This window comes from Alligator sinensis, unplaced genomic scaffold (assembly GCF_000455745.1).
Source record: "Alligator sinensis unplaced genomic scaffold, ASM45574v1 scaffold867_1, whole genome shotgun sequence".
NCBI classification, from domain to species: Eukaryota; Metazoa; Chordata; order Crocodylia; family Alligatoridae; genus Alligator; species Alligator sinensis.
In genome coordinates, this window is record NW_005842842.1 from 572,749 (window position 1) to 597,783 (window position 25,035).

The 25,035-nt window shown below is 42.7% G+C and overlaps 1 protein-coding gene across 1 annotated transcript in view; it reads left to right on the plus strand.

Moving 5' to 3' along the window:
- GFRAL (GDNF family receptor alpha like) overlaps window positions 1-25,035 on the plus strand; it is a 58,584-nt gene that overhangs the window by 30,030 nt on the left and 3,519 nt on the right. The window contains exon 7 of the mRNA XM_025191613.1: window positions 628-723. Within this exon, the coding sequence (XP_025047398.1) occupies window positions 628-723 (96 nt within the window). The remainder of the gene's footprint in view (window positions 1-627; window positions 724-25,035) is intronic.

Sequence of the window (25,035 nt, forward strand, 5' to 3'; positions counted from 1 at the left end):
CTGGAAAAGGTCTCTTGTCCTGATTTTGAAAACTTTATCCTGGATCAGTACTAGACAGTCTCCCACTGCCTGGTTTATTCAACATTGGGCACATGTCCCTGTAGTGCTACAAATTAGCTAAATCACTGTAACTTTAATCCTGAATGAAACAGTGTTAAAGTAGCAATGGTTTTGTGCAGGAGCAGGAGCATGCAGATTTAACAGTTACACTGTAGCAGATCATATCAGTTTCATTTGATACAGACAGAATTGCTATATCTAAGATAGATGCCTAAAGCAGGTACACTAACCAGAAAAAGCAGTGATGTATACTACTTTCAGTTCCAGAGGTTTTTGGAGTATCTAGGATTGTGTCCCAAATTTTGCTCCTTAGCTACTGGTCTCTTTACTCCTACTGCTCCTGCTGTTTCTAACATACATATTATTCAATCCATGTTTGATAGTCGTTTGAGACTAACAGGAGATTGCCAGGTCCAGAAATATGTCTGAAGAACAGGTATTGGTCTCATGGAACTTCCTCCCTTTCAGTTTTGATCTCCTTTGCCTTATCTCTTACCATAACTAATCCTAAAATTCTTTGTCTTGTTTCTGTTTTCTTGCATTCCAATCTTCTTTCCTATTTTTCAGAACAGATTTCAAGTGAAAAGACACATTTTCATTGGATGCATACTGATAGACCAGGGGAAAAGCTTCCCAGGACAAGGTTACAGTCATCATTTAAGGGTGAGTTTGGGCAAATAGCTTAATTATTTTCACTGAAATAGTGTGAAAGTCCCCTTATGAAATGTAGTGCATGGTGACTTTATAGATAATATTCTGGCTCGTGATAAAGAGAACTAACTGACTTGAAGCAAGTGGGCATCCCGGGGCTGGTCTCAATGTAGGCCTGCCTACTTGCTTCAGGGCAAACCACCCACCCATCTCACCTACCACACCTTGATGTTCTTGATTGAAGGATGTTCATCAGGTGGGAGGCTGTCCTTTACCTGCCCTGATGACAAGGGCCTATATAAATGACTCTGACCTTTCCTTATCGTGTCCCAAGCCTTGCAGACCTTCCATGGCCTAACACCCGGTGCACGTCTGCTCGGCCTAGCACTTGGCCTCCAGCTTGTCTAGCCTGACACCCAGCTAATAGCTTAGTGAGGCCTCACCCAGCCTCCCTGCCTCTGTGGGGCCTCGCCCAGCTTCCAACTCAAAGTGGCCTGACACCCAGCTTTCAGTCGGCACATACACCTGGCCTTAAAATACTCAGCCTCACATCCAGCCCCTCTGCTTCTAATATACACTCAAAAGCCTTAAGCCCCACCCTGGGCTCCAAGCCCTATCTCTGGGCCTGTAAGCCCCAGGCTCCAAGCCCCATACTCAGACTCCAAGTCCCATCCCCAGGCTCCAAGCCTCTTTACCAGACTCCAAGCCCTGTCCCCAGGCTTCAGGCACTGTCCCCAGGCTTCAGGCCCCTCTCTGGGCCCCAGGCCCCTCACATCAGACTCCAAGCCCCTCTCTATGGGACTAGGACTCCAAGCCCTGCTGTTCCCCACCCCAGAAACTAACTCCCAGCTCCCTAATGCATCCTCAGACTCCACTGCAAGTCTGGGAACTGCCACATGTCCCTCTTCCTGGCCTGGGCCCTACCTCAGTACTTGCAGTGAGCCTGGGCTCCCCCTGCAATGACCAACTACCCACCAGGGATGTGGGGGCTAGGGTTAGAAGGTATCCCATTCCTGCCTTTCACCAGGGAAGTAACTGGCCTGGCACTTCTCGGGCACTCCTCCACCACAGGGAGTCCCACCAGGCTTCCTCAACAGGTGCAGTTTTCTGTTGTACCTAGGACAAGGAGCTGCCTGCCTTCCCCAATACCTCCTCTCTTACCTAGGAGTTGTACAGGGCCCAGCCCTTATATAGCAATTGGGCCCTGTTCCCCAGTCAGGCAAAATTGCCTGATTGAGATAATAGTCAGCTGCAGGCTGCCTGCTTGCTCCCTATGTCTCTGGGACTAACAGAGCACCCTGTGCTGTCTATTCCTCTGCTGACTAACAGAGCAACCTGTTACACATTGGACACAGTGTAACTTTGAAAAAGCCATTTCCATGACTTAGCTTAAGTCTGTATACAATGGGGGAGCAGTTATGTCAAATTCCTTTGTTAAATGTATTGAAATTCATAGATTCACTGTTTAATACTTTCCACTGTTCCTGCTGCTCCCACCATCAGCACCAGGTTCCAGGAGATGAAGGCCCCATGCTCAGTACTATTAGAATTCACAGATTCACAGAAGTTTAGGCCTGGAAGGGACCTCATGAGATCATCGGGTCTTGCCACCCTGCTCTGGGCAGGAAAGACTGCTGGGGTCAAATAACCCCAGCAAGGTGTGCATCCAGTCTCCTTTTGAAGATCTCTAAGGTAGGTGCCTGCACCACCCCCACTGGGAGTCTATTCCAGAATTTGGACACACAGACCATGACGTTTTTCCTTGTATCCAGTCTGAAACTTTATTCTAGGAGTTTATAACCATTGTTCCTGGTTTTCCGCTGGAGCGCTTTGTTGAATAGTTGTTTGCCTAGCCCCTGATATATTTGTAAGCTGCCACCAAATTCCAGCAAAGTCTTCTCTCTTGTAGGCTGAACAGTCCCATATCTGTCAGCCTTTCCTTGTATAGCTTGGTCTTCAGGCCTCTAATCATATGAGTGGCTCTTCTCTGAACTCTCTCAAGATTCTCCACATCTTTCTTGAAGTGTGGTGCCCAGAACTGGACACAGTACTCCAGCTGCATCCTCACCAATGCCAAGTAGAGCAGTAGAAAAACATCCTTAGTTTTGCTTGAGATGCATCAGTTGCTGCATGCCAGCATATTGTTTGCTCTGCTAACTGTAGCATCACACTGGTGGCTCAGATTCATTTTATGGACAATTATGACCCCCAGGTCCCTTTTGGACATGGTGCTAGCTAGCGTAGCACCACCAAGCCTGTAAGTTTGTTGCAGATTTTTCCTCCCCACATGGAGCACGTTACACTTTTCAGTGTTGAACAGCATCTGATTCTGGTCCACCCATATAAGTAATCTGGCTAGGTCCACCTGGATCATTAGCCTACCCTGAGGCATGGCCACACTTCCCCATGGCTTAGTGTCATCAGCAAACTTTGCCAGTATGCTTTTCACCCCCACATTCAGATCATTGATGAAGATGTTGAAAAGCACTGGTCCAAACCCTGGGGGACCCCACTGGCTACCTTCTGCCAGGTCGACACCCAAGGGAGGTGGTGCTCTCTCCTACCTAGGAGGTCTTCAAGAGGAGGCTGGACAGATATTTGTCTGGGGTGTTATGACCCCTCACTTGTTCCTGCCCGGGGTAGGAGGTCAGACATGATGATCTGTTTAGGTCCCTTCTGAGCCTAAGCACCATGACACAGATCTGACTATTAATACTCTCTGGGTCTGACCCTGTAGCCTGTTTTCCACCCATTTGATCACTAAATTGTTGAGCTCATTACCCCCTAGTTTTACCTTGAGAGCCTCATGAGACACCAAGTCAAGGGCCTTCCTAAAGTCCAAGTAAATAACATAAACATCACTAAATAACCCTATATTTACTTTTATGTAGCCAGTGCAAATGGTACTAGTGTAAGTTCTATACATGAGGTCACAGGATCATAGGAAAGTAGAATTGGAAGGATCCTCATAAAGTCATCTAATCCTGCCTTGAGCCACCCTGATGATCCTGCCTTGAGCTGCCTTCTCAAGGCAGGATCATTCTTGACTAAACCATGGGATGTTAATCTGTCTAGTGCCTGTTTAACCTGCTTTTGAAAGTTCCCAAGCATGGATTTTCCACAACTTCTCTAGGTAGCCTGTTCCAACGCTTGACCACCCTCACAGTCAGAATGTTTCTCCTAATCTCCAGTCTAAATTTCCCCTGCTGTAGCTTAAGACTATTGCTCCTAGTTCTGTCCCCTATAGCCACAGATAAATGATCATTTCTATCCTCCCTATTATTATCCTTCAGGTATGTGAAGACTTTTATGAAATCACCCCTCAGTCTTCTCTTCTCTAGGCTAAATAAACCCTAATTCTTTCAGGCTTTCCTCATAAGACTTGTTTCCCAGGCCCATGATCATTGTCATTGCTATGAGCTGGACTCTTCCCAAATTTCTTCATCCTTCTTGAAGTGGGGGGCCAGGAACTGGACACAGTACTCCAGATGAGGCCTCCCTAGTGCTGAATAGAGAGAAAGAATTACTTCCCTCAATTTGCAAGAGATACTCCTGTTAATACAACCAGATACTCTGTTAGCTTTTTTTTTTTTGCAGCAAAAGCACACTGTTGATTCATATTCAGTTTATAGTCCACCATAACTCTCGAGTCCTTCTCTGCAATACTGCCACCTAGCCAGTAGGTCCCCATTTTGTATTTGTAGATGCAGTTATTCCATCCCCAGTGCAGGACTTTCCACTTGTCCTTGTTGAATTTCATGATTGATTGCAGACCATTTCTCCAGTCTATCCAGGCCATTTTAGAACCCTGCTCTGCCCTCTGAAGTGTCTACAATTCCATCAAACTTGTGTCATCCACAAATTTGCTAAGTGTACACCATTGAAATCATTATCCAAATTGAGATTAAGCAACAAAAGGTTAGAAGTTAAAACCAATTTGGAAAATAGAGGCCAAACTAAAATTACCCCCATAGGCATATAAAATAGACTCAGGAGTTAGAGGCCTAAATCCTAAAAAGTGATTCAGATTAATCTGGTGCCCTTGGAACTACAAGGGTGGCTACAATTAGGTTCCCTTGTCCTGCCAGAAGTCACCCAAGCCACACAGTTTGGCAACTCTCCTTTAAGCTCTTGAATGAAGGAGGTGATCTTCTTTCATATCACATTTTAGGATTAAAACATTCATAGATTAATTTCTAAATTTGCTAACCATTCAACTGCTTCAGGGGAAGTTGCATGGGTTCATTTTAGATTGGCATTAAATGAACTAATTGGGCAATCATTCATAATTTGTTGCACCATCTGAAAAATCACACCACAATCACAACCCAAACTCTCCTTGATTCTCCATTTATGGAGTAGGTGTCCACACTTACCACAAAGTGTCCAGATGCAATTCAGGTAGGGCCAAGTATTTCTCAGTAGGTCAGATCCTGGCTGGGGAATTGTAGGGTCACTGACAATGTATTTCTGTGGCAAGCTGGTATTTGCCCAGGCTTCCCTCCATTGTTCTTTGGTGCTCCTGTTACCATCATAGAGCTCCTTGGTGCATTTCCAGAAGGGTTTTCAAGATTTGAGCCTATCCAGTGGTGACATAGTGATGTCCTTGTTGATTGGGAAGTGTGGGTTACCGATAGAGGTGATAAGACTATATTAAATTCCTGGGGAGGGACATTGTGGTTTTATCCATTAATTGTGGTTTTATTTATTAATGGAAAAATGCCCCTCCCCAGGAAGGAACATTTTTGCCTTAGTGGATAAAACCACAATTAGCTCACAATGGGTACATCTATACATGCTGGTGCCTGTGAGGAGACATTTACTGTGGACCTAATTAGGCAACTCCACAGTATATCTCATGTAGACACACCCAATGACAGTAGTGAAATAATTTAGGTTTGGGTACATATGGAGCCAACTGGGATATTGTTTTAGGAACCTAAATGGACTTAGGCAGAATGTTGTTGTTTATGTTGAAGAAAAGGGATCCAGAGTGTTCCTGCTCCATTTGAAAACAAAAACACTCCAACATTATCATACATGAAAAGTGTGGACATGCACCAGAACCACCAAAGCCCTGCACTCATAGGTGTCTTGGAAAATGGTTCAGAACTCTGGATCCCATGAGGATGAAGAGGTCTTGTGTAGTCCTAAGTCAAGTGCCTGAGCTCCAGAGAGGCTTACGAGTTCAAACACAAACCTTGATGTAATGTTTCCCATTGGCTAGCTCTAAATGTCTCCATGCTCAGCATTAATACTCTCTACTCCATCCTTTGGAGCTGCCAAACTCTCCATATTGATTACCTAGGGAGCCTTATTACCTATTAAGACCATCAGGGGATGGGGGGACTACCGCCACTGCTGGCCCACTGAGCAACACCCTGCAAAGCCAGCAGGCCAAGGCACTTAAGGGAGCCCACCCCTGCCCCAGCCCTGGAGCGAAATATAGGCAAGGCAAGGGCCCCCAAAGGGATACTTGCCTGCCTGTACACAGGTGCCAGGAGCTTGGGGAATAAACAAAAGGAACTTGTCCTCCTGCTTAACACAAATAAGTCTGATGTCATAGGGATAACGGAGACCTGGTGGGATTCCACCCATGACCAAGCCACAGGTATAGATGGCTATACCCCGTATAGGAGGGATCAAGTGCACAGAAAGGCAGGGGTGTAACTCTCTATGTCAAGGAAAGCTATGCATCCCTGCAAGCCAACATTGGCACCCAGGGTGGATGACTGGAGACCCTCTGGGTTAAAATCCATGGCGAACATGGCGCAGAGGACACAATGGTGGGAGGCTACTACAAACCTCCTGCCCAGGATCAAGAGCCTGACCAGGAGCTCACCAGGGAATTGGCTGAGGTCGCACACTCCCGGTGCATGGTTGTCATGGAAGACTTCAACTACCCAGACATCTCATGGGAAGAGCGCTCGGCCAAATCTGAGAGGTCGCAAATTTTCTCTCGTGCATGGATGAGCTCTATCTGATGCAAGAAATCTACGGGCCAATGACAGGTAAAGTGCTGCTCGATCTGGTTCTGGCAATGGGGGATGACCTAATCAGTGACCTAATGATCAAAGGGAAGCTGGGAGACAGTGACCATGAGCTGATCACCTTCACCATCCACTGTACAGTTGGCAAGTCAGTCAGCAATACAGAAGTCCTTGACTTCAGGAAAGCTGACTTTGACAAGCTCAGGAGGCTTGTCAGCGAGGCCCTAAACGGCCACAACCCAAAGGGAAGGGGAGTTCAGGATGAGTGGTTGCTCCTCAAGGGAGCGATCCTGGATGCACAAGCCAAGTCCATCTCGGAGGAAATGCAGCAAAAAGGCACAACAGCCCCCTTGGCTCTCCAGAGAACTAGCAGAACTCCTGCATCTAAAAAGAAAGACCTACAAAGGATGGAGGATTGGATCCACCTCCAAGGTGGAATACTCTGCACTGGTCCAGTCCTGCAGGGAGCAAACCAGGAAAGCCAAGGCTACAATGGAACTCCAATTAGCTATAAATTTCAAGAACAATAAAAGGTCCTTTTTTAGATATGCGGGGAGCTGGAGGGAAAGCAAGGGCAACATTGGACCCCTGGCTTAATCAGATGGGACAATTGACAACCGATGCCCAGGAAAAAGCCAACCTATTAAATGGGTACTTTCCGTCAATTTTTCACCAGTCCCATGGGATGCCCTTGCCCATTACAGGACAGGGAGGCCCAGGTGATGGAGATTCCTTACCTTCCATCAATGCTGACCACGTGAAGGAACACCTTGAGAGGCTGATTACCTTCAGGTCAGCCAGCCCTGACAGTTTACACCCCAGGGTACTCAAGGAGCTGGCTAGCATCATAGCTCAGCCCCTGGCATGGATCTTTGAGAACTCCTGGTGCTCTGGTGAAGTGCCCAAAGATTGGAAGATGGCCAATGTAGTGCCTATCTTCAAGAAAGGGAGGAAAGTGGATCCGGCAAACTACAGGCCCATCAGCCTGACCTCTGTCCCGGGGAAGGTCTTAGAAAAGATTATCAAAGAGGCCATTCTTAACAGACTGGCTGATGGCAACATCCTGAGGGATAGCCAGCACCAGTTTGTTGTGGGTAGGTCTTGCTTGACCAATCTTATTTCCTTCTATGACTAGGTGACCTATCACCTGGACAAGGGAGAAGAGGCTGATGTTGTATATCTTAACTTTAAAAAAGCCTTCAGTCTAGTATCCCATGATCACCTCTTAGCAAAACTGGCTAACTGCAGCCTTGGCCTCACCACGATCCACTGGCTGGGGAATTGGCTATATGGTAGGACCCAGAGGGTTGATAGAAGTCAATCATTGTGGTGGGCTGTGACCAGTGGGGTCCCCCAAGGTTCTGTCCTTGGGCTTATACTATTGAACATTTTCATTAATGATGTGGACATTAGTAGCAGAAGCAGACTGGCCAAGTTCACTGATGACACCAAACTCTGGGGTAAAGCGTCCACACCTGAGGACAGAAGGGTGATCCAGGCTGACCTTGACAGGCTCAGGAAGTGGGCGGACCTGTTTAACACTGAAAAATGCAAGGTTCTTCACCTTGGGAAGAAAAACCTGCAGCATCCTTATAGGCTCGGCAGTGCTACACTGGCTAGCACTACGGATGAAAGGGACTTGGGGGTCATGATTGACCACAAGATGAACATGAGCCTTCAGTGTGATACCGCTGCTAGTAAAGCAAGCAAAATGCTGGCTTGCATCCATACCTGCTTCTCAATCAAATCCAAGGGTATCATTCTCCCATTGTACTCGGCCTTGGTGAGGCCACTGCTGGAGTACTGCATCCAGTTTTGGGCTCCACAATTCAAAAAGGATATGGAGAAGCTTGAGAGGGTACAGAGGAGAGCCATGCACATGATCAGAGGTCAGGAAAACAGACCTAATGAAGGGAGGCTGAGAGCCATGGAACTCTTCATTCTGGAAAAGTGCAGGCTCAGGGGTGATCTGGTGGCCACCTATAAGTTTATCAGGGGTGCTTTCCAGGATCTGGGGGAACATCTATTCACCAGAGCACCCAAGGGATGACAAGGTCGAACAGTCATAAAGTCCTCCACGACCCTTTCATGCTAGACATAAGGAAGAACTTCTTTACTGTCCGAGCCCACAAGGGTTGGAATAGATTGCCACTGGAGGTGGTTCACACACCTACTTCGAACACCTTCACGAGACATCTGGATATTTATCTTGCTGGGATCCTATGATCTCTACTGACTTCCTGCCCCTGAGGCAGGGGGCTGGACTCAATGATCTTCCAAGGTCCCTTCCAGCCCTAATGTCTATGAAATCTATCCCTGGTTTTTTGGATCACTATACTAGGGACAGGCACCTAATGTTAGGTATTGTAACATCTAATTTGGAGGTTTCTAAAAGGCCAATCTAGAGTTTGCTCCAGATTCAGAAAGGGTTTAGGTCCCTAACTGCCACTTTAAAAAGACAGGGTGCATCAACATATGTGCTTTACTGTTGAGTTAACTAATTGGCTCTGTAGGAAAGCATAACCATCTGCGTGTGTATCTCTATTAGGTTGCAGTAAATTAATTAACTCTGCTGTAGGATAATACTGTCTGGGACAAGTAATATCCTACAGCAGAATGATTTAGTGCATTAAAATGCACATGTATCACCCCCACACTGTAGCACTCTCATGCCCCAGCCAGCCCCTCCACAGCATACTGAACTAAGGTGTAGCAGCTGCCGGCAGGCAGGCTGAGCCCCCAGGGCCTCTACCAGATGGGGCTGCTCTGCCCCAGCATAACATGCTGTGGTCCCAGGTGCATGTGTAAACACCGTGCCCAGAAGCAATGAACTGTGGCATGAACTACACCAGCATTTATTGCTACATGCTAATTTCATGTGTGGACCACCCAAAAAATATGGTTTCTCAAAACTTTTGCTTAGTTGCTGTCTAACCACGGAGGTCCCCTCAGAGGGGTGTTTACTCAGGAAGAGGTTGCAGCCTTGTCTGATATCTGAGAGTGTCCCCCAAAGCTAGCCCAAGCATAACTTCTAGATCTGAAGGGGGTGGGGGAGCCCTGCCTCTTTTCCCTCTATGACCCTGGTTTGTCAATCCCTCACTCTTCCTAGTTCCCTGTGGTCCCAATTCAAGGAGCTACCTTTTAGTTCTGCTTCTAAGAGAAGGACTTTTACCTTGTGTTGGGGAGAACAAGTTCCAGAAAGCAGATAGCTCTGGGGGAATTTATTGGAGAAAAGGCCACACAGCCAGAGGTTCTAACACCCGCTTCCAATGGTTAAGTAGTTCCTCTGTCCCCATTTCAGCCCACACAGCTCAGAGCACCCAAAAAGATTGCTTTCCTATTCTTTTACCAATCTTCCTACCTTCTGAGTCCCTAAATTGCTCTGCTGCCTTTTCTCTCTATCCTGTCCCCTACGAGCTGACACTGCTTGTTGACACTCCCCTCTCCCTTACTGTATTCATTTAGCTTCCCTCCAGACTCCTTGATGTGGCCACCTCACATTTGCTGATAGGTCAACAAATTCATTCAAGTCTCTGCTAAAGAGACCCTTGTCTTGTCCCACATATAGACAGATTTCTTGTTTACTGTCTTTAAGGGAATTGAAAGAAGTGATATTTGTAATATGATCAGCCCCTGGAAAGCACTCTACAGCCATGCCTAGACAGAAGTGCCTGATCACATGACAAATTACCTCTCATTTACTGACAGTTCAGATGAAGGCCTTCATTAATTTCTGTTTGTCCCTGTATGTGAGCAGGGCTGGACTGATGCAGTTCAACCATGCCCAGTGCTGTCCGCAGGATGGGAGAGGGGTGGAGCAGGTCCAGGCTGGCAGGGGTCAAAGGGGGTCAGCCCCAACCTCTTGGTGGTGTTGTCAAGAGGCAGAGGGGCTGGCTAGGGCATGAAGGTGCTGAAAGTGTATAGCTATGTGGGTAGGCTGCAGGCTAGGTTGATATTTCCTTTAGGTCACAGAGGGCATATCTACACATTCATGAATGCATCATAATTATAGTGCATTAAGTTTAGTATCTGTAATAACAGGCCACATCTACATGAGATGCTGACTGTGCAGTCATTAAGTACTTGTATAAACAAATACTAAACACATACTTGTATAAACAAGTACTAAATGACTGTGCAGTAACTGGAGTTACTGAGCAGTAGTGTTGCTGAACACCTTTTAGGTGACACTGACCATACAGTTGCTTGTTACTACTGTACAGTAGCATTGTGTCACACTTTCTGCCATGCAACACTACTGCACAGTAGTAACAAGCTACTGCACAGTCAGCATTTTGGGTAGGTGCACCCACAGGTACTAACCTTAATGGGCCATAATAGCCACGACTGCACATTAGCTGTAACAAGCTACTGTGCAGTAGTAATGAGCTACTGTGCAATCAGCATCACCACAAAGCCATGTGGAGATACTATTGTGCAGTAATGCCAGTTACTGCATAGTCATTTAGAACTTGGGTGTGCATCTCGTGTAGATGTGGCCACAGTGTTGCATTTAAGATCATGAATTTGGATTGAAATTCACTGACATGTGAAAACTGAAATTACAGTGGAATGTGGGCCATGGATCTGGGTACAATTATATTATAAGTCAGACAAGTGACTTCAGAGCAGAGACAAGGACTTCTTCCCTTCAGTCACAGACCTTTACCATCTGACCTTCAAGAGATCTCTTTTCACAGGTCTGAACATTTCTTTTCTGCTCTTTGTAGTACAGCAACTAGAAAGTAACTAGGAACCAAGAGAGCACAAGGTCAAAAGCCTATTGAATTCAATGGGACCCTTTCAATTGATTTTAATAGACTTTGGGCTGGGCTCTGAATAACAAGTTAGATGTAGTTATCCCTGTTAGCCTGAAATCAAGCAGAAGGCAGGGTAGATATGTACCACTGGTCTGTGTACATCCTTCCATACCAACTAATAAAGTAAGCGGAAATGTTTTGCAAAAGAAGTTCAGATTTTTTGAACTATTGTTAGCTTGTGAAATATGTAGGGATTAAAAGAAGGCAGAGACAAATGACTACTTGAAGTTGATAAGGGAGATGGCAAAGCTGACACAATTTGTCAGGAAAGAGGATGTAGATCTTTCAATGTCTGGATGTTATCTGAATTCCTTTTCCTTTTTGCCCCTAATATATGGGAACTTAACCTCGAACTGAAAGACTTGTAGTACTGAAAGACAGACGTTTTGAAAAATTGCCCTTGGAAAATGTTGTCTACTATAATCATTATACAAGAATTCTTGAAATGGCAATTTCATTTTAATTTCAAAGACCTCACACTAGGCATTTGCTATTAAAATATTATTTGGATAGCTACAGTTTCAGTAGTTTATTCTGGAAAACAAGCTATATCATGGTATCAGGAGACTTTCAAATTTCATTTCTTATTTACAAGCTTTAAAAAATATTAACTTTTCTAAGGACCAAAGACATTTCTTTTGCTCTCTTGTTTGGAGTGTGAAGGGCACAGAACATTACCTTTGATTCTAAATTGTTTACTAGATCCTAAGCTTTGACAAGGTAATTCTTGCACCAAATAAATCCATTTGTATACTGGTAGATGTGACAGAACACTCTTATTTCAGTTGGAGAGAGCAAATTGATAGGTATGAGCAGTAAATCTGTTGCAAAAATTGTTCTTTGAACTCAATTTCTGTAGCCTAAGAAAAGAAATGAGTCATGAACCAATAACTGAAAAGGCAAAGAAACCTAAAATTAGAGATTGCTTCCTAATGAAAATAACAAAGCTCTTCTTATGGCCAATTTTGTTAAAGAAATTGAGTGACCATTAACTAGCATACAACCCAGTAACATTTCTGGATATAACAATAATATAAAGGGAAGGAGTTTGCATTCTCTTGACAATTAAAATATTGCTAAAACAATCTTCCTGAGTTAAATGTTAAAATGACCTTTATAGGATCAAATTGGAATGAAGGGCTGGAAGAGAAACCCTGTGATCAATTTATTAAGATTCTTCCTACAGCTATTTTGGTTTCTTGTTCCCACTATTCATATTGGAAAGCTGTTCCCAGAACTGAAGGCTCTAAGAGATGGTGATGATTAGAAACATATTTGTATTTACAATCAAATTTTATTCTTTAACCTTATATATTTGCCTATCCTCTTTGGTTACCATCTTTGTCCTTCGTTTTAAACAGTTCTTCTTCTTTCTTGATGTACTTCCAGGAGGCAGTCAGATCCCCTCTCAGCCTTCATTTTATTAAGCTGAGCAAACCAAACTCTTTTACTATTTTCTCACATTAAAGTTTTTCAGTTACCTTGGTCATCCTCATACCGTCTCTGCATTTGTTTCCAGTTATTCTTTCTTGAGCATGGATGAGCAGCATTGTATGAAGTATTCCAGGTGACATCTCAAGGCCTTAAACTTCCTTATCTCTTCAGGAAATTCTGCCTCATGTATCCTAGGAATGTCATTTGCGTTTTTTCAGAGGTGGCATTGGTACATAAGTGGCTTGTAGTCATTCCATGAGCAATAAAAAACATATAGGTCCTTTAGTGCTCTGGGATAGGGATAGACATTCAAAAACCCTGAGCCTGAATTGATTCAATCTTTGCAAGTTAATCTAACCTGCAAAGTTTGAACCGATTTGGGGTTGGATAGACATTCCCTTTTCATTCCAGAAATGCAGGCACATGCCTGCAGTGGCTCAGGCTAGAAGCTGGGGGGTGCTAGAGCAGCTCTCCCTTCCCTTCAACAGAACTGAGCTGAGGGGTGTGTGGCCAGGCCACAGCAGGTCACTGTGATTAGGGAGGGGTTTCCCCCCACCTCCCTTGATAACAGAGCACATATCAGCTCTATTATCAGCATTTAGCACCCCATCAGAAAACAAAGCCTCGCTCATTGGTTCAAGCTCTTCTTAAACAGCTTTTTCCAAAGGAAGGAATGCAGGGACATTACCATCTGAACTGTTGATTAGCTCCAAAAAGCCCTAAGCAGACGAATCTACCTTACACAGTATTAGCTAGAATACCACATGCTGGCTATGGTCCATGCTGTGGGAGAGAGGAGGAAGGGATCCCTGCTTAAGCAGTAATTGGTGGAGAGAAAAAGAGGGAGAGAGGCACAGGGAAGCCAGCAGACCCTACTGTGCCTGCAAGTCTCTGCCAGAGCTGCAACCAGGGAGTAGAGGGGAGGGGCCAGCCCTGCTGTGAAGCAGAGAACCCCACCCAGCCCAGAGAGCATGCCAGGATGCTGGGAGAATCTGATTTAACTTAAACCAGCAAGGGGTCTGGGACAGATATTGCATAAACAGGTTTGACCCAAATCAGTTAAGTCTGATACTACATTCAACCAGATTAATCACAAACTGGTTTCAGACATTTTCAAACTGGTTTATGTGCACTAAATGTCCATTCTGTTACAGATTTAAATCGGTTTCCGATCACTTAACCCAGTTTATGTGTAATGTCTGTCCCTAGCCCTTTTGTTTGTAAGTGATAAGCTCTTAAGCTTATAGTAGAAATTCCCATTTTTAGTCCCTAAGTGCATGACTTTCTAATTTGTATTATTTCATTCCATTCCTGTTCTGCCAATGCTCATAGGAAAGTATGGCTAGAAAGGAACTAATGAGGTCATCTAATCTAAACGCCTGCTCAAGACAGGATTGTCTCTGACTAAACCATCCCAGCCAAGTGCCCTTTTAACCTGCTTTTGAAAATTCCTATGATGCAAATTTCAAAACCTCTCGAGTTTTGACCCCTGTAGTAGATTTAGGGGACTGAGCCTTTCTTTTGACAGCCTCTGTTTTTATGCAAAATTAGTCCTTCTGTTAAGTGAATGCAGAAGAAAACTTTATTAGAATTTCTAGTTATGAATATTGCTAGAAAATAAAGGATAATGCAATGCGTATCTAGATATACTTTTATGATCCAAGCAGAAATAAGCAGTCTTTCAACTTATATATACACCTTAAAATTCTAAAAATTCCTAACATTTGGCTAGCCTGTTAGGGAGATCTTACCCACATTTGAAGGCAAAGTTATAAGACGAGTTGGATCTTTATTAAGTCTGCATATGGAAACCTCAACAAAAGATGCCAGAGGAAACCATCTCAGGGCATTGAGCCCGTTTTTATCCCCTTTCTTAAACAAAGGCTTATAATATTACTTAGTAGAAATTTAAACAAATATGGTCAGAAAGGAGGTGTTCTTATATCATCCTATTGATTAGGCTAGAATGCACTGATCTGAACCCTTAATCAAGATTTGTGTCCTAAGACTGGCTAGACTTTTCTAAAAGTCTCTCCCACCTCTGACTCAGTTCCTTTTACACTACTTCCCTTAGCCTGACTTATGCTAATATGGACTAACCTACAGTTAACAAAGATAAAAGCGTACTAAAATTACTACAATGAAACACAAAAGTAGCCTGTTCTCATTCTGGATCACCTTCAGAGTTTGGAGTCACCTCGGACCACACCCTCACCTACAAGATGCACCTCACCCAACTGGCAGCCACAGTACAAGCTCACAACAACCAGCTCCATAAACTAGCTGGCCTCACTTTAGCCCACTGTACTTTGGACATCCACTGGCATACTCAACAGCTGAATACTGTGCCCCAGTGTGGTGCCGAAGTGCCCACACTTACAAAGTTGACAGGGCACTTAACAATAGCATGCAACTTATATCTGACTGCATCTGCTCTACCCCTACAGCACAGCTCCCACTTGTTAACAGTATTGCTCCCCGAGACATCTGCCATAAGCAGCAATGTCTCCGCCTCCTTTGCTGTGTTGAACTAGACTATAATCACTACCTACATCAGCATATCATCAGACTCTGCAGTTGTGCAGCGCCTCTGAACTAGCAAAACCCTCATTGCCCATCTGAACCACCTGCACTCTATTTCCAAAGGTTCTTCTCCAAATGACTGGGCTGCACAACTATGGGAAGAACGATGGGCCTTTGAGAACGGCTGACTCAAACATTCATCCCAAACCCCTCTATGAGACCTTCCAGCTTTGATTTGGACAGACTCTCCTGGGTTCGCCTCAATAGACTCCGATCTGGCTATGGCCACATCTGCCATAATATGTACCAAATGGGCCTGACATCAAGCACTACTTGTGAATATGCCACCCCCACACAGACCACAAACCACATAGTTACACAATGCTCTATCTTTCATTGCCCTGAAAACCTCAATGCCCTCGACAACTCATCATGATCCTAGCTCAGCTCTGTCCACTGTGAGATACGACTCTGGTGCACTGTTTTTCTCATACGGATAAAAAAACCCCTTCATAGTCAGAAGGCTCATCTGCATCTCCAACCTAAATTCACTCTGCTGCAGTTTAAGACCATCATTCTTAGTCCTGTATCTTACAGCCACAGAGAAAGGTCTATTTCAGTCTTCTTCTCCAGGTATTGGAAAACTGTTATCATATCCCACCTCAGTCATCCATTCACCAGACTGAAGAACAAACCTAGTTCTTTCTGCCTTTCCTCATAAATCATGCTTTCCAGGCCTCTAATCTTTTTTTTTTTTTCCCGCTTTCCACTGGACTCTCTCTAATCTGTCCACATCTTTCTTGAAGTGTGGAGACCATAACTGGTAAAGCTACTACAGGTAAAGCCTCAACAGTGCTGAATAAATTGGAAAATCACATCCCTTGATCTGCAAGTAACACTCCTGTTAATACAACCTAGCATATTGTTGGCTATTTTTGCAACAAGTGTACACTCTTGGCTCATATTCAGCTCATGGTCTACTGTAACACCCAGGTCTTTCTTTGCAGTATTGCCACCTAGCCAGTCATTCCCCAGTCTGAATTTGTGCATGCTATTATTCCATTCTTAGTTCAGGACTTCACACTTGTCCTTGTTGAATCTGATCTGATTGATCGCAGACCATTTTTCCAGTTTATCGAGGTCATTCTGAATTTTAGCCCTGCCCTGCAGAGTGCCTACAAGTCCACCCAGCTTGGCGTCATCTGTAAATTTGTGGATTTATTTATTCCAGAATTCCTCTGGAATATTATGCCTCCAAGCTTTTTAGAATTAGGATATTTTGACATTTTATACCATGGGTACTACTGAAAAAAACTGATCCCAAGACTCATCCTTCAGAAACTGCAGTAATTCCTTCCTTTCACCGCAACTCATCATCTCCCCCTTAAGTCAGTTCCTTATCCACTTTGAGTTATTATATTAATTCTAATTACTAGTACTTGTAGTAATGCTAAATTCTGTATTTAATAATTCCCATGTGGCCTCATGTCAAATACTCTCCTGAAATGATGATCAATTAGAGCTACTGCTTTTCTGTCATCTACAAAATTAATTATCTGATGAAAGAGAAATATCAGTTTTGTGGCATGATCCACCTTTATTAACCCTGTGCTGTACTTTGTATCATTTTTCACTTGCCTCCATGTTTTTAAGTATTCTTTCACTCAAAAATTGTTCAAAAGCCTTCCCTACTATGAAGGATCAATGTACTTATACTTGCCTGGATCACCTTTTTCATTTCTTAAATATGAACACTACATTTGCTATTCCTAGCATCTTATCTAATTTAGTAGATTTCTGAAAATTATCTTTTCTAGATATATAATTTCAAGTTCCTATTCAGAATTTTGAAATGGAGATTAGTACATTATTTTAAACTAAGCATTTTAAATGCATTGAATGTTGCTTCCACCTCAGAAATGGTCATTTCCATTTACTCATATTCAGTAACCTTCCTGCCTCAGGTAAACCTGTTTACTGAAAACTGATGCTTTGCCCCTTCTTCATAGCATAGCAATCCTACTTCCTTTTTCTTTGCTCTCCTTCAACTTTCTCATATGTCTAACTTTCCTAAATGTAAACATTCACAAAAAGATATAAAGAGAAGTCACTGAGAAGAGTAGGTATCTAAGGACTACAGGTGCTAAATAACTTAAGACTGCACAGCAGGGTGACTTTAAAATAAAAAGGTGATGTGGATTGCATACTATGTCTTCATGTTGGATAAAAGAAATGAAAGCAATTTACCAACTAAAGAAATTGCTGGGTAAACATTATTGGACACTGGTGTATATACTGAATAGCTGCATTCAGTTTTATATTCCAGCATCTATAGAGAAACAGATAAGTTGCATAATACCAGGAGGACACTGATGAAATTCTCTAATATAAAGAGGTTTTCTCACTGCTGTAGTAAGTTACAAAAGTCACAATATCAATGAGTCTTGAGGGAATTCCTGTTATAGACTGAAAGTATCAGAGAGCTGGGTGCATAGATTTTAACTTTAATAAGAATGACCTGTTCTACCTTATGTACAGCAGATTATAATACTCCAGGCATTACTATGAATTAGTTCCCAGAAATGTTCATAATTAACATATTGTAATCCAAGCCCTGTGCAGAGCACAAGATAAAGAACATTCCACTATCTTTATCCCTCAACTGCTGTTGAAATAGGAAGCAGTATAAAATCCTAAAATAGATCATTAAGTGAGGAAATAAAGTGATGGTGCTATGCAGAAATACTCAAACCCATTAATTCATCAGGATTGGCAACTTTACTAGCAATAATAGACCCAATTTTTAATGTGCAGTTTCTGAGAGACTTGGAACAGAATCTTATTTCATCTACTGGACAACCACTTTGTGACCACCTCTAAGTTATATGGCTAAAGCAGTGTTCTCAACTCTTTTTGGACTCAAGGCAACCCTTGTTTGACTTAACGCAACCTTTAGAAAATGGAATCTCTTCACTTTCACTTGTTTCTTGAGTATGGAAAAATAGCAATTCTTCTGCTGCAAAGAACTCAGATCACAACTGGTTAGAATGTTTTTGATATTATGGATTCCTATTTGAAATCTATGGGCATGTCCAGATGAGTGCAAATGTGTGGTATGTGGCCTTAGATCCATCTGCGATGCCACACACTGCACATGCAGACATTCCCTGCACTGCTACTTTTCAGTGGAGGGGAGAGGGGGTTTACCCCAGGAGATTCCAGGGTCAAAAAAAGCCACACCAAAAAAAAGCGGGGCAGTGCATGTGGCAGCCCCATGCACCACCCAAAACCGGAGCCTGGCCAGCCAAGCTCTGGCTGCCATTCAGGCTTCCTACAACAGCTGCAGCTCCTCAAGGTCCCTAGGTAATGACATAGGCATTCCCCAGGGACAAGTAGCAGGAGCACAAGCTGTGCTGCTGGTACTTACCCCAGAGAAACAAATGTCCATTTTAGTCTGGATTTTCCCTATGGGTTTATCCTGTGAATCATGTGTAGGTGTTTGCACATGTCATATACAGTGGTACCTAGCATCACCCTTAAAAAAGATCTCAATGGGTGGAACAGGATTGCCCTCCAGAAATGCAGAAGGATCTCCTATTCCCATAACAGGGCACTTATGTACCCAGAGGGGGAAATAGAAGTGCTTCTATATTTTAATTGGGTAAGTCAGAGTTCATTGCAAGCTTTACTTTGGTCCACATCCACAAGATAAAATAGAATTTTGCCCTTAAGAAAGACTTTCCTAAACCAATCAGCACTGAAATACCTTTGGACCTGTTTAAGTCTTAACCCTTAAGTTATAATATAATAATGGGCTGTTGCTATCTTTTGTACCACTCTATGCTAAAAAGTTTTCACTGCAGGTCTTATCTATTAGAGATTCTATTATCTATGAAGGGCCAAGAGTCAGCCTGAAAAAGTGAATCTGTCCCAGAGTATTTATCTGAGACTGGAAATCATACTGCAGGTTGTTTCAAGATTGCTATTACCAAAACATAATCTTAAATATTTTTAAATAACAGGTATTGAAATGACTGTAGCTACAAGGGAAGTTACAGTATATTTGCTTCACAAAATGGTCTTACCCTTTATGAAATTAATTCCTAAATAGCATCCTATTGTGCACAAGAAAAACTGTTACCAGTTGTACTATGGCACTTTCATAGGCATGTCTACACATGTGCTTTAATGAGTAGTACCCTATTCTACTGCACATTAAAGTGTTGCATAAAAAAAACTGTGCTAATATGCTAATGCACAGTATAATAGGCTACTGAACATTAAGCATCACCTAAAAAGCATGCGCTTGTGCTACTGTGCATTAGCACAACCTAATGTGCATTTATTTAGTACCTCATATTGGAGACACGCCCTGTGTCCATGATGAAATTTCTGTACTAGGTGACACATAGATGTTATCTTCCTCAGAAACTTCTGTCATTCAAGTTGTATATGAAAGATATTAACATGCCTCTCACAAAATTGGGCTAAAGCGAGCTTTCGTAAGCAAGCAGGGAATTAATTCAAAATTTCTTCAGCTCCTCTTTAAATGACAAAACTCTAAAAGTAATAACACTTCTGTCACCTACACTGATGGAATTACAATCTTGGTCATTGAAAAAGAGGATGGCTTGGTAATCAAACAAAACCCTGCTCAAAGACATAAGATGGCTAGTAATATAACATTCAAAGACATCTAGGTGACTTAGGTACCTAAGATGTGTAAAAAACAGAGAAAGCTGAGAGGAAGGCTTTTGCTCTGGGATCCTACAAAAGTAGAAGCCCATTGTTCCACTTGGAGTACATGTGAAGAATGTGAGATTATCCCATAAAAAACACTTTTTCACGGGATAATTGTAGCCCATTTAAGTTAATTGTTATTTATTCCAGGGACAAGCTATGTGATTAAAGGGTTGTGCTGCTTTTCTTTTGCCCCAGGTTTTGACTTGGATTAACCAGAACTGAGACCTGAAAAAGGGCACTTTGAGCATGTCTACATGTGTACTTTTAATGCGCATTAGTCCAATTTAAGGTTTCATTAAGGACGTGTCTACACGTGCACACCCTTACTGTGCCTTTAAACTGGAGAGTAAAAGGCTATTGGACCCTAAATTTGTTTTATGCAGATATCAATTTTATGTGTGAATTGTTAAATCTCATTAGCAGATGTGCAGACATGCTAATGCACATTAGCGCTGTGTGTGTCTATTGACTTGAGACTAATTTTAGTCCCAAGTCGGTCCACACACCTGCATTAATGTGCATCACCTTAATGCACATTAGGTTAATGTGCATTAATTTTAGGTGCATGTAAAAGCATGTGTAGACATGCCCACTATATCTGAAAGGTTATCTAAAATATCTTTCAGGAATAAAATTGCTCCTTAAAATAATATTCCCTCTCCCCATGCTTCTCACATAAGACATGAAAAAATCAATGAGTCTTTGACGCTAAAGCATAAATGATGTTTGAAACTGGGATTAGGTCAGGTCCCTAAATCACTTAGGTATGTTTGAAATTTCTTTCCTAAACATGGATGAATGGTGAAGGCAGTGACTCTCCCTGTTCTATAATTACTGTTAAATAATAATGAAGGATGCTTATACAATACAAGTTCTATGTGAAGGCATAATAAGATTTATGCTGCTTCTTTATATTTGGAGCTGACAGCTAAGCAAGAAAAGTTGACAAAATTTCCACTGAGAAACTTTGAGAAAGAGAAGGATAATGCAATTATATTAATTTGAATAATGCTTCTTGTGCAGAGATAGGGAAAAGTGCATTTCTCTGACTTGCCATTGGCATATGGCACTGTGGATTTAAATGAAAATGTTTAGATCTCCTATTTACTCATATTCTTAAGTATTTGAAAGATCAGAGAGTTGAATTCCACAACTGCTTGAAAAACAAAGGCTCCAAAGTAAAAAGCAGGGTTTCTGGTCCTCTTCACTTGCTATGAAACAAGACTGTTTAAAAGTTGACTTAGTTTTACAGTCATTTCAAGTAAGATTGTAGCAGGCAGGCATAGAAAAAGCTAGACATTATATAGCAAAATATAACCAAACTATCATAAATGCAGACTAGATAAATTCCTGGCCCTATTTAAGTAAATGAAAGTTTTGTATTGATATCAATAGGGCAGGATCTCATTCCTTGTATCTGCATTAAAAAAAGAAACCTTACAAAAAAACTTACTAATATAGTATTGCTATCTACCAACATACACACTTTGAGAAAATACATTTGCATCAGCTTGATTTTGACTTTAACCTATCCAAATTGGCCTCTATTCTTGTACAAATCTATAACATTTAAGTTATTCATGTTTGTGTACTATTTAATTGCAAAAATTATTCATGTATGAAGATAAGGATTTACGTTGATCAGTTCAGAGGATTGAGTGCAAAGGAATTTTTGTAAAATGAAGTTAAGAATACAGAAATCTTATCTCATTCCTGAGGAGTGTAATAAAATTGTGCTTCACCCAAAACTATTTAAATTAATCTTAGTTTCCTACTAATGTACAGAGTTATCAGTATTTTCCTAATGTGTGGTAATGCAGTGGTGAGTATCCAGATAAACAAGTAATTGGCATGGTTTATCTATAATTAGAGCAGATGTTGTGGGAGCTGAGATTAGTTCAGCTTCACTGACTTTAATTTGTAAATCAGAAAACATGGTACACCTCATTGTTTATAAACGTGAAAAAAAACCTGAGACAACCAGCTAAGAAACTCTCCTAAGTATTACTCTGAATTAATCTGCCTAATAAATATTCAGAAACATCCCAACATGTGCATGTATGTAAGTAACTTGATACACATATAATCCTGTTGGGGTTGTTCTGTCTCCTAGAACTACTCATGTCCTTTCCCAGCCTCCCCCTGTAGTCAGAGATCTCTTAGAGCTAACTCCACCTACACCTCCAGTATAGTGTGCAAGCCCACGCCATGCTTTCCTACTATCTATAGTGACAGAAGATATAAAGGGACTAGTGAATGAATGACTCGTAGCCGAAGCTGGAAATGTCAACCAGATTTACCATGCACATCAAACATAATACCATGTTACATATTGCACCGTTCTCCAGTCTATCAGTCCATTATGAATAAGATCGACACGAAAAGCAGCTCAAAACCCTCTGGGTCAAACCATGGGGCAGGGGGCGGAGGTGCAGTGAGAGATACCTAACTGTTGGTGTATACTACAGACCACCAAACCAGGGGGAGGAGCTTGATCCGGAGTTCTCTCAAGAACTGGCAGAGGCTGCACGTACATGGGACATGGTTATCATGGGTGACTTAAATTACCCAGACATCTCTTGGGAGTAACGCTTGGCTAAGTCAGATCAGTTGCATTGCTTCCTGACCTGTATCTAAGAGCCCTACCTGATGGGCCAGGAAGTGATGGGCCAACCAGAGGTAATGCTCTACTAGACTTGGTCTTGGCCAAAGGAGATGATCTGGTGAGCGACTTGAATATAGAAGGTGACAGCGACTGTGAAACCATCGTGTTCACTGTCCATCACAAGGCAAGCAAATCAGCTAGCAGGGTCAAAGTTTTGGACTTCAAAAAAGTGAATTTCAATAGGCTTAGAGCAATAGTAGGGGAAGTGCTGTGGGACCAGGGACCAATGGTGAATAGAGTTCATGAAGAGTGGTCATTCCTCAAGGACACAATTCTCAAATCACAAAAGAAGTTCGTTCCCATGTGGAGGAAAGGTAGCAGAAGGGCTGGTAAGCTCTCTTGGCTTAATAGGGATATCATGGTCCTCTTGAAAAAGAAGAAAGAGGCATACAAACAATGGAAGCTTGGGGCAGTCCCCAAGAAGGACTATACAACAACAGCCGCACTTGTAGGGAGAAGATTAGAAAGGCTAAGGCGGCGACTGAATTTAAACTAAGAACAGGAATCAAGGACAATAAGAAGTCCTTCTTTAGGTATGTAGGGAACAGGAGGAAAACAAATGGAAGTGTGGGACCATTGTTTAACAGCTCAGGACAGCTGGTTACTAACACTCAGGAGAAAACTGAATGCCTGAATGACTACTTACAGGGGTGTAGTTTGTAGCCGTGTTGGTCTAAGGATATAGGCAAACAAGGTTCTTTGGGTGAATCTGATATCTTTTATTAAACCAACTTAAATAGTTGAAAAAGAATTAATTAATTTTTTCCAACTATTTAAGTTGGTCTTATAAAAGATATCAGATTCACCCAAAGAACCTTGTCTGAATGACTACTTTGCTTCAGTATTTCACTGGACTAAAGGGAAAATCATACTAGATAAGGTTCAGAATGGTCATGGTGGGAATAACTGCCTTCCTACTGTTAACAGTGAGCTGATGCATGATCAGTTAGAAAAGTTAGACTTTTATAAGTCAGTCATCCGAGAGTGCTGAAGGAGCTGGCTGAAGTCATCATGGGAGCTCAGGCAAAAACATTTCAAAACTAATGGTGCTCAGGAGAGGTCCCTGAAGACTGGAAAAGGGCCAATGTTGCACCCATCTTCAAGAAGGGGAGGAGAGAAGACCTGGGCAACTACAGGCCAATTAGTCTAACTTCTATCCCAGGGAAAATCCTGGAACAATTCATTAAGGAGTCTATGTGCAATATGCTTGCAGGAGGTGGGATACTGAATGACAGCCAGCATGGCTTCATCATGGGCAGGTCTTGTCTTACCAATCTCATCTCCTTCTATGACCAGGTAACTTGCCACTTGGATAAGAGAGAAGAGGTCAACATTATATACCTATACTTCCAAAAGGCCTTTGATCTGGTATCCCATGATGTTCTCACAGGAAAGTTGGAGGGTTATGGGCTTAACTGCTCAACAGTTAGGTGGATAGGGAGTTGGATGCGAGGTAGGACCCAGAGAGTTCAAATGAATGAATCTGTGTCATCCTGGCAAGAAGTGGCCAGTGGTGTGCCTTAGGGGTCCAGTTCTGGGCACTGCACTTCAACAAGGATGCAGAAAAGCTTGAGAGATTCCAGAAAAGAGCTGCCCATATGATCAAAGACTTGCATGGCAAGCTGTATGAGGAAAGACTGAGGGATCTGGGACTCTTCAGCCTGAAAAAAGAAGGCTGAGAAAGGACTTGGTAGCAGCTCACTGCTACATCAGAGGTGTACATCAGGGGCTCAGTGAACAACTATTCACCAGGGCACCCTTGGGAAAAACTAGGAGTAATGGTCACAAACTCCTGGAAGACTGTTTCAGACTCAACATTAGGAAAAACTGCTTCACAACTAGGGTGTCCAGAGTGTGGAATAAGCTTCCTCCAGAGGTGGTGGAATCACCTACCCTGGAAATTTAAAAAGGAGATTGAACGATCTCCTCACTGGGGTCACCGGACCCCATTTGTCTTTCCTGCCTAGTGCAGGGGGGCTGGACCCGATGATTTTGTGAGGTCCCTTCCAGCCCCTTACAATTTATGAACCTATGAAACACCAATACCGTACCTGATAAAGAATGAGCCTCTTGCAGTTTTGCCTTCCATAAATCAGTCATGATTGGTTTTAAAGCCTCAGGCCATGTGTAGACGAAATGAGGGGCATGT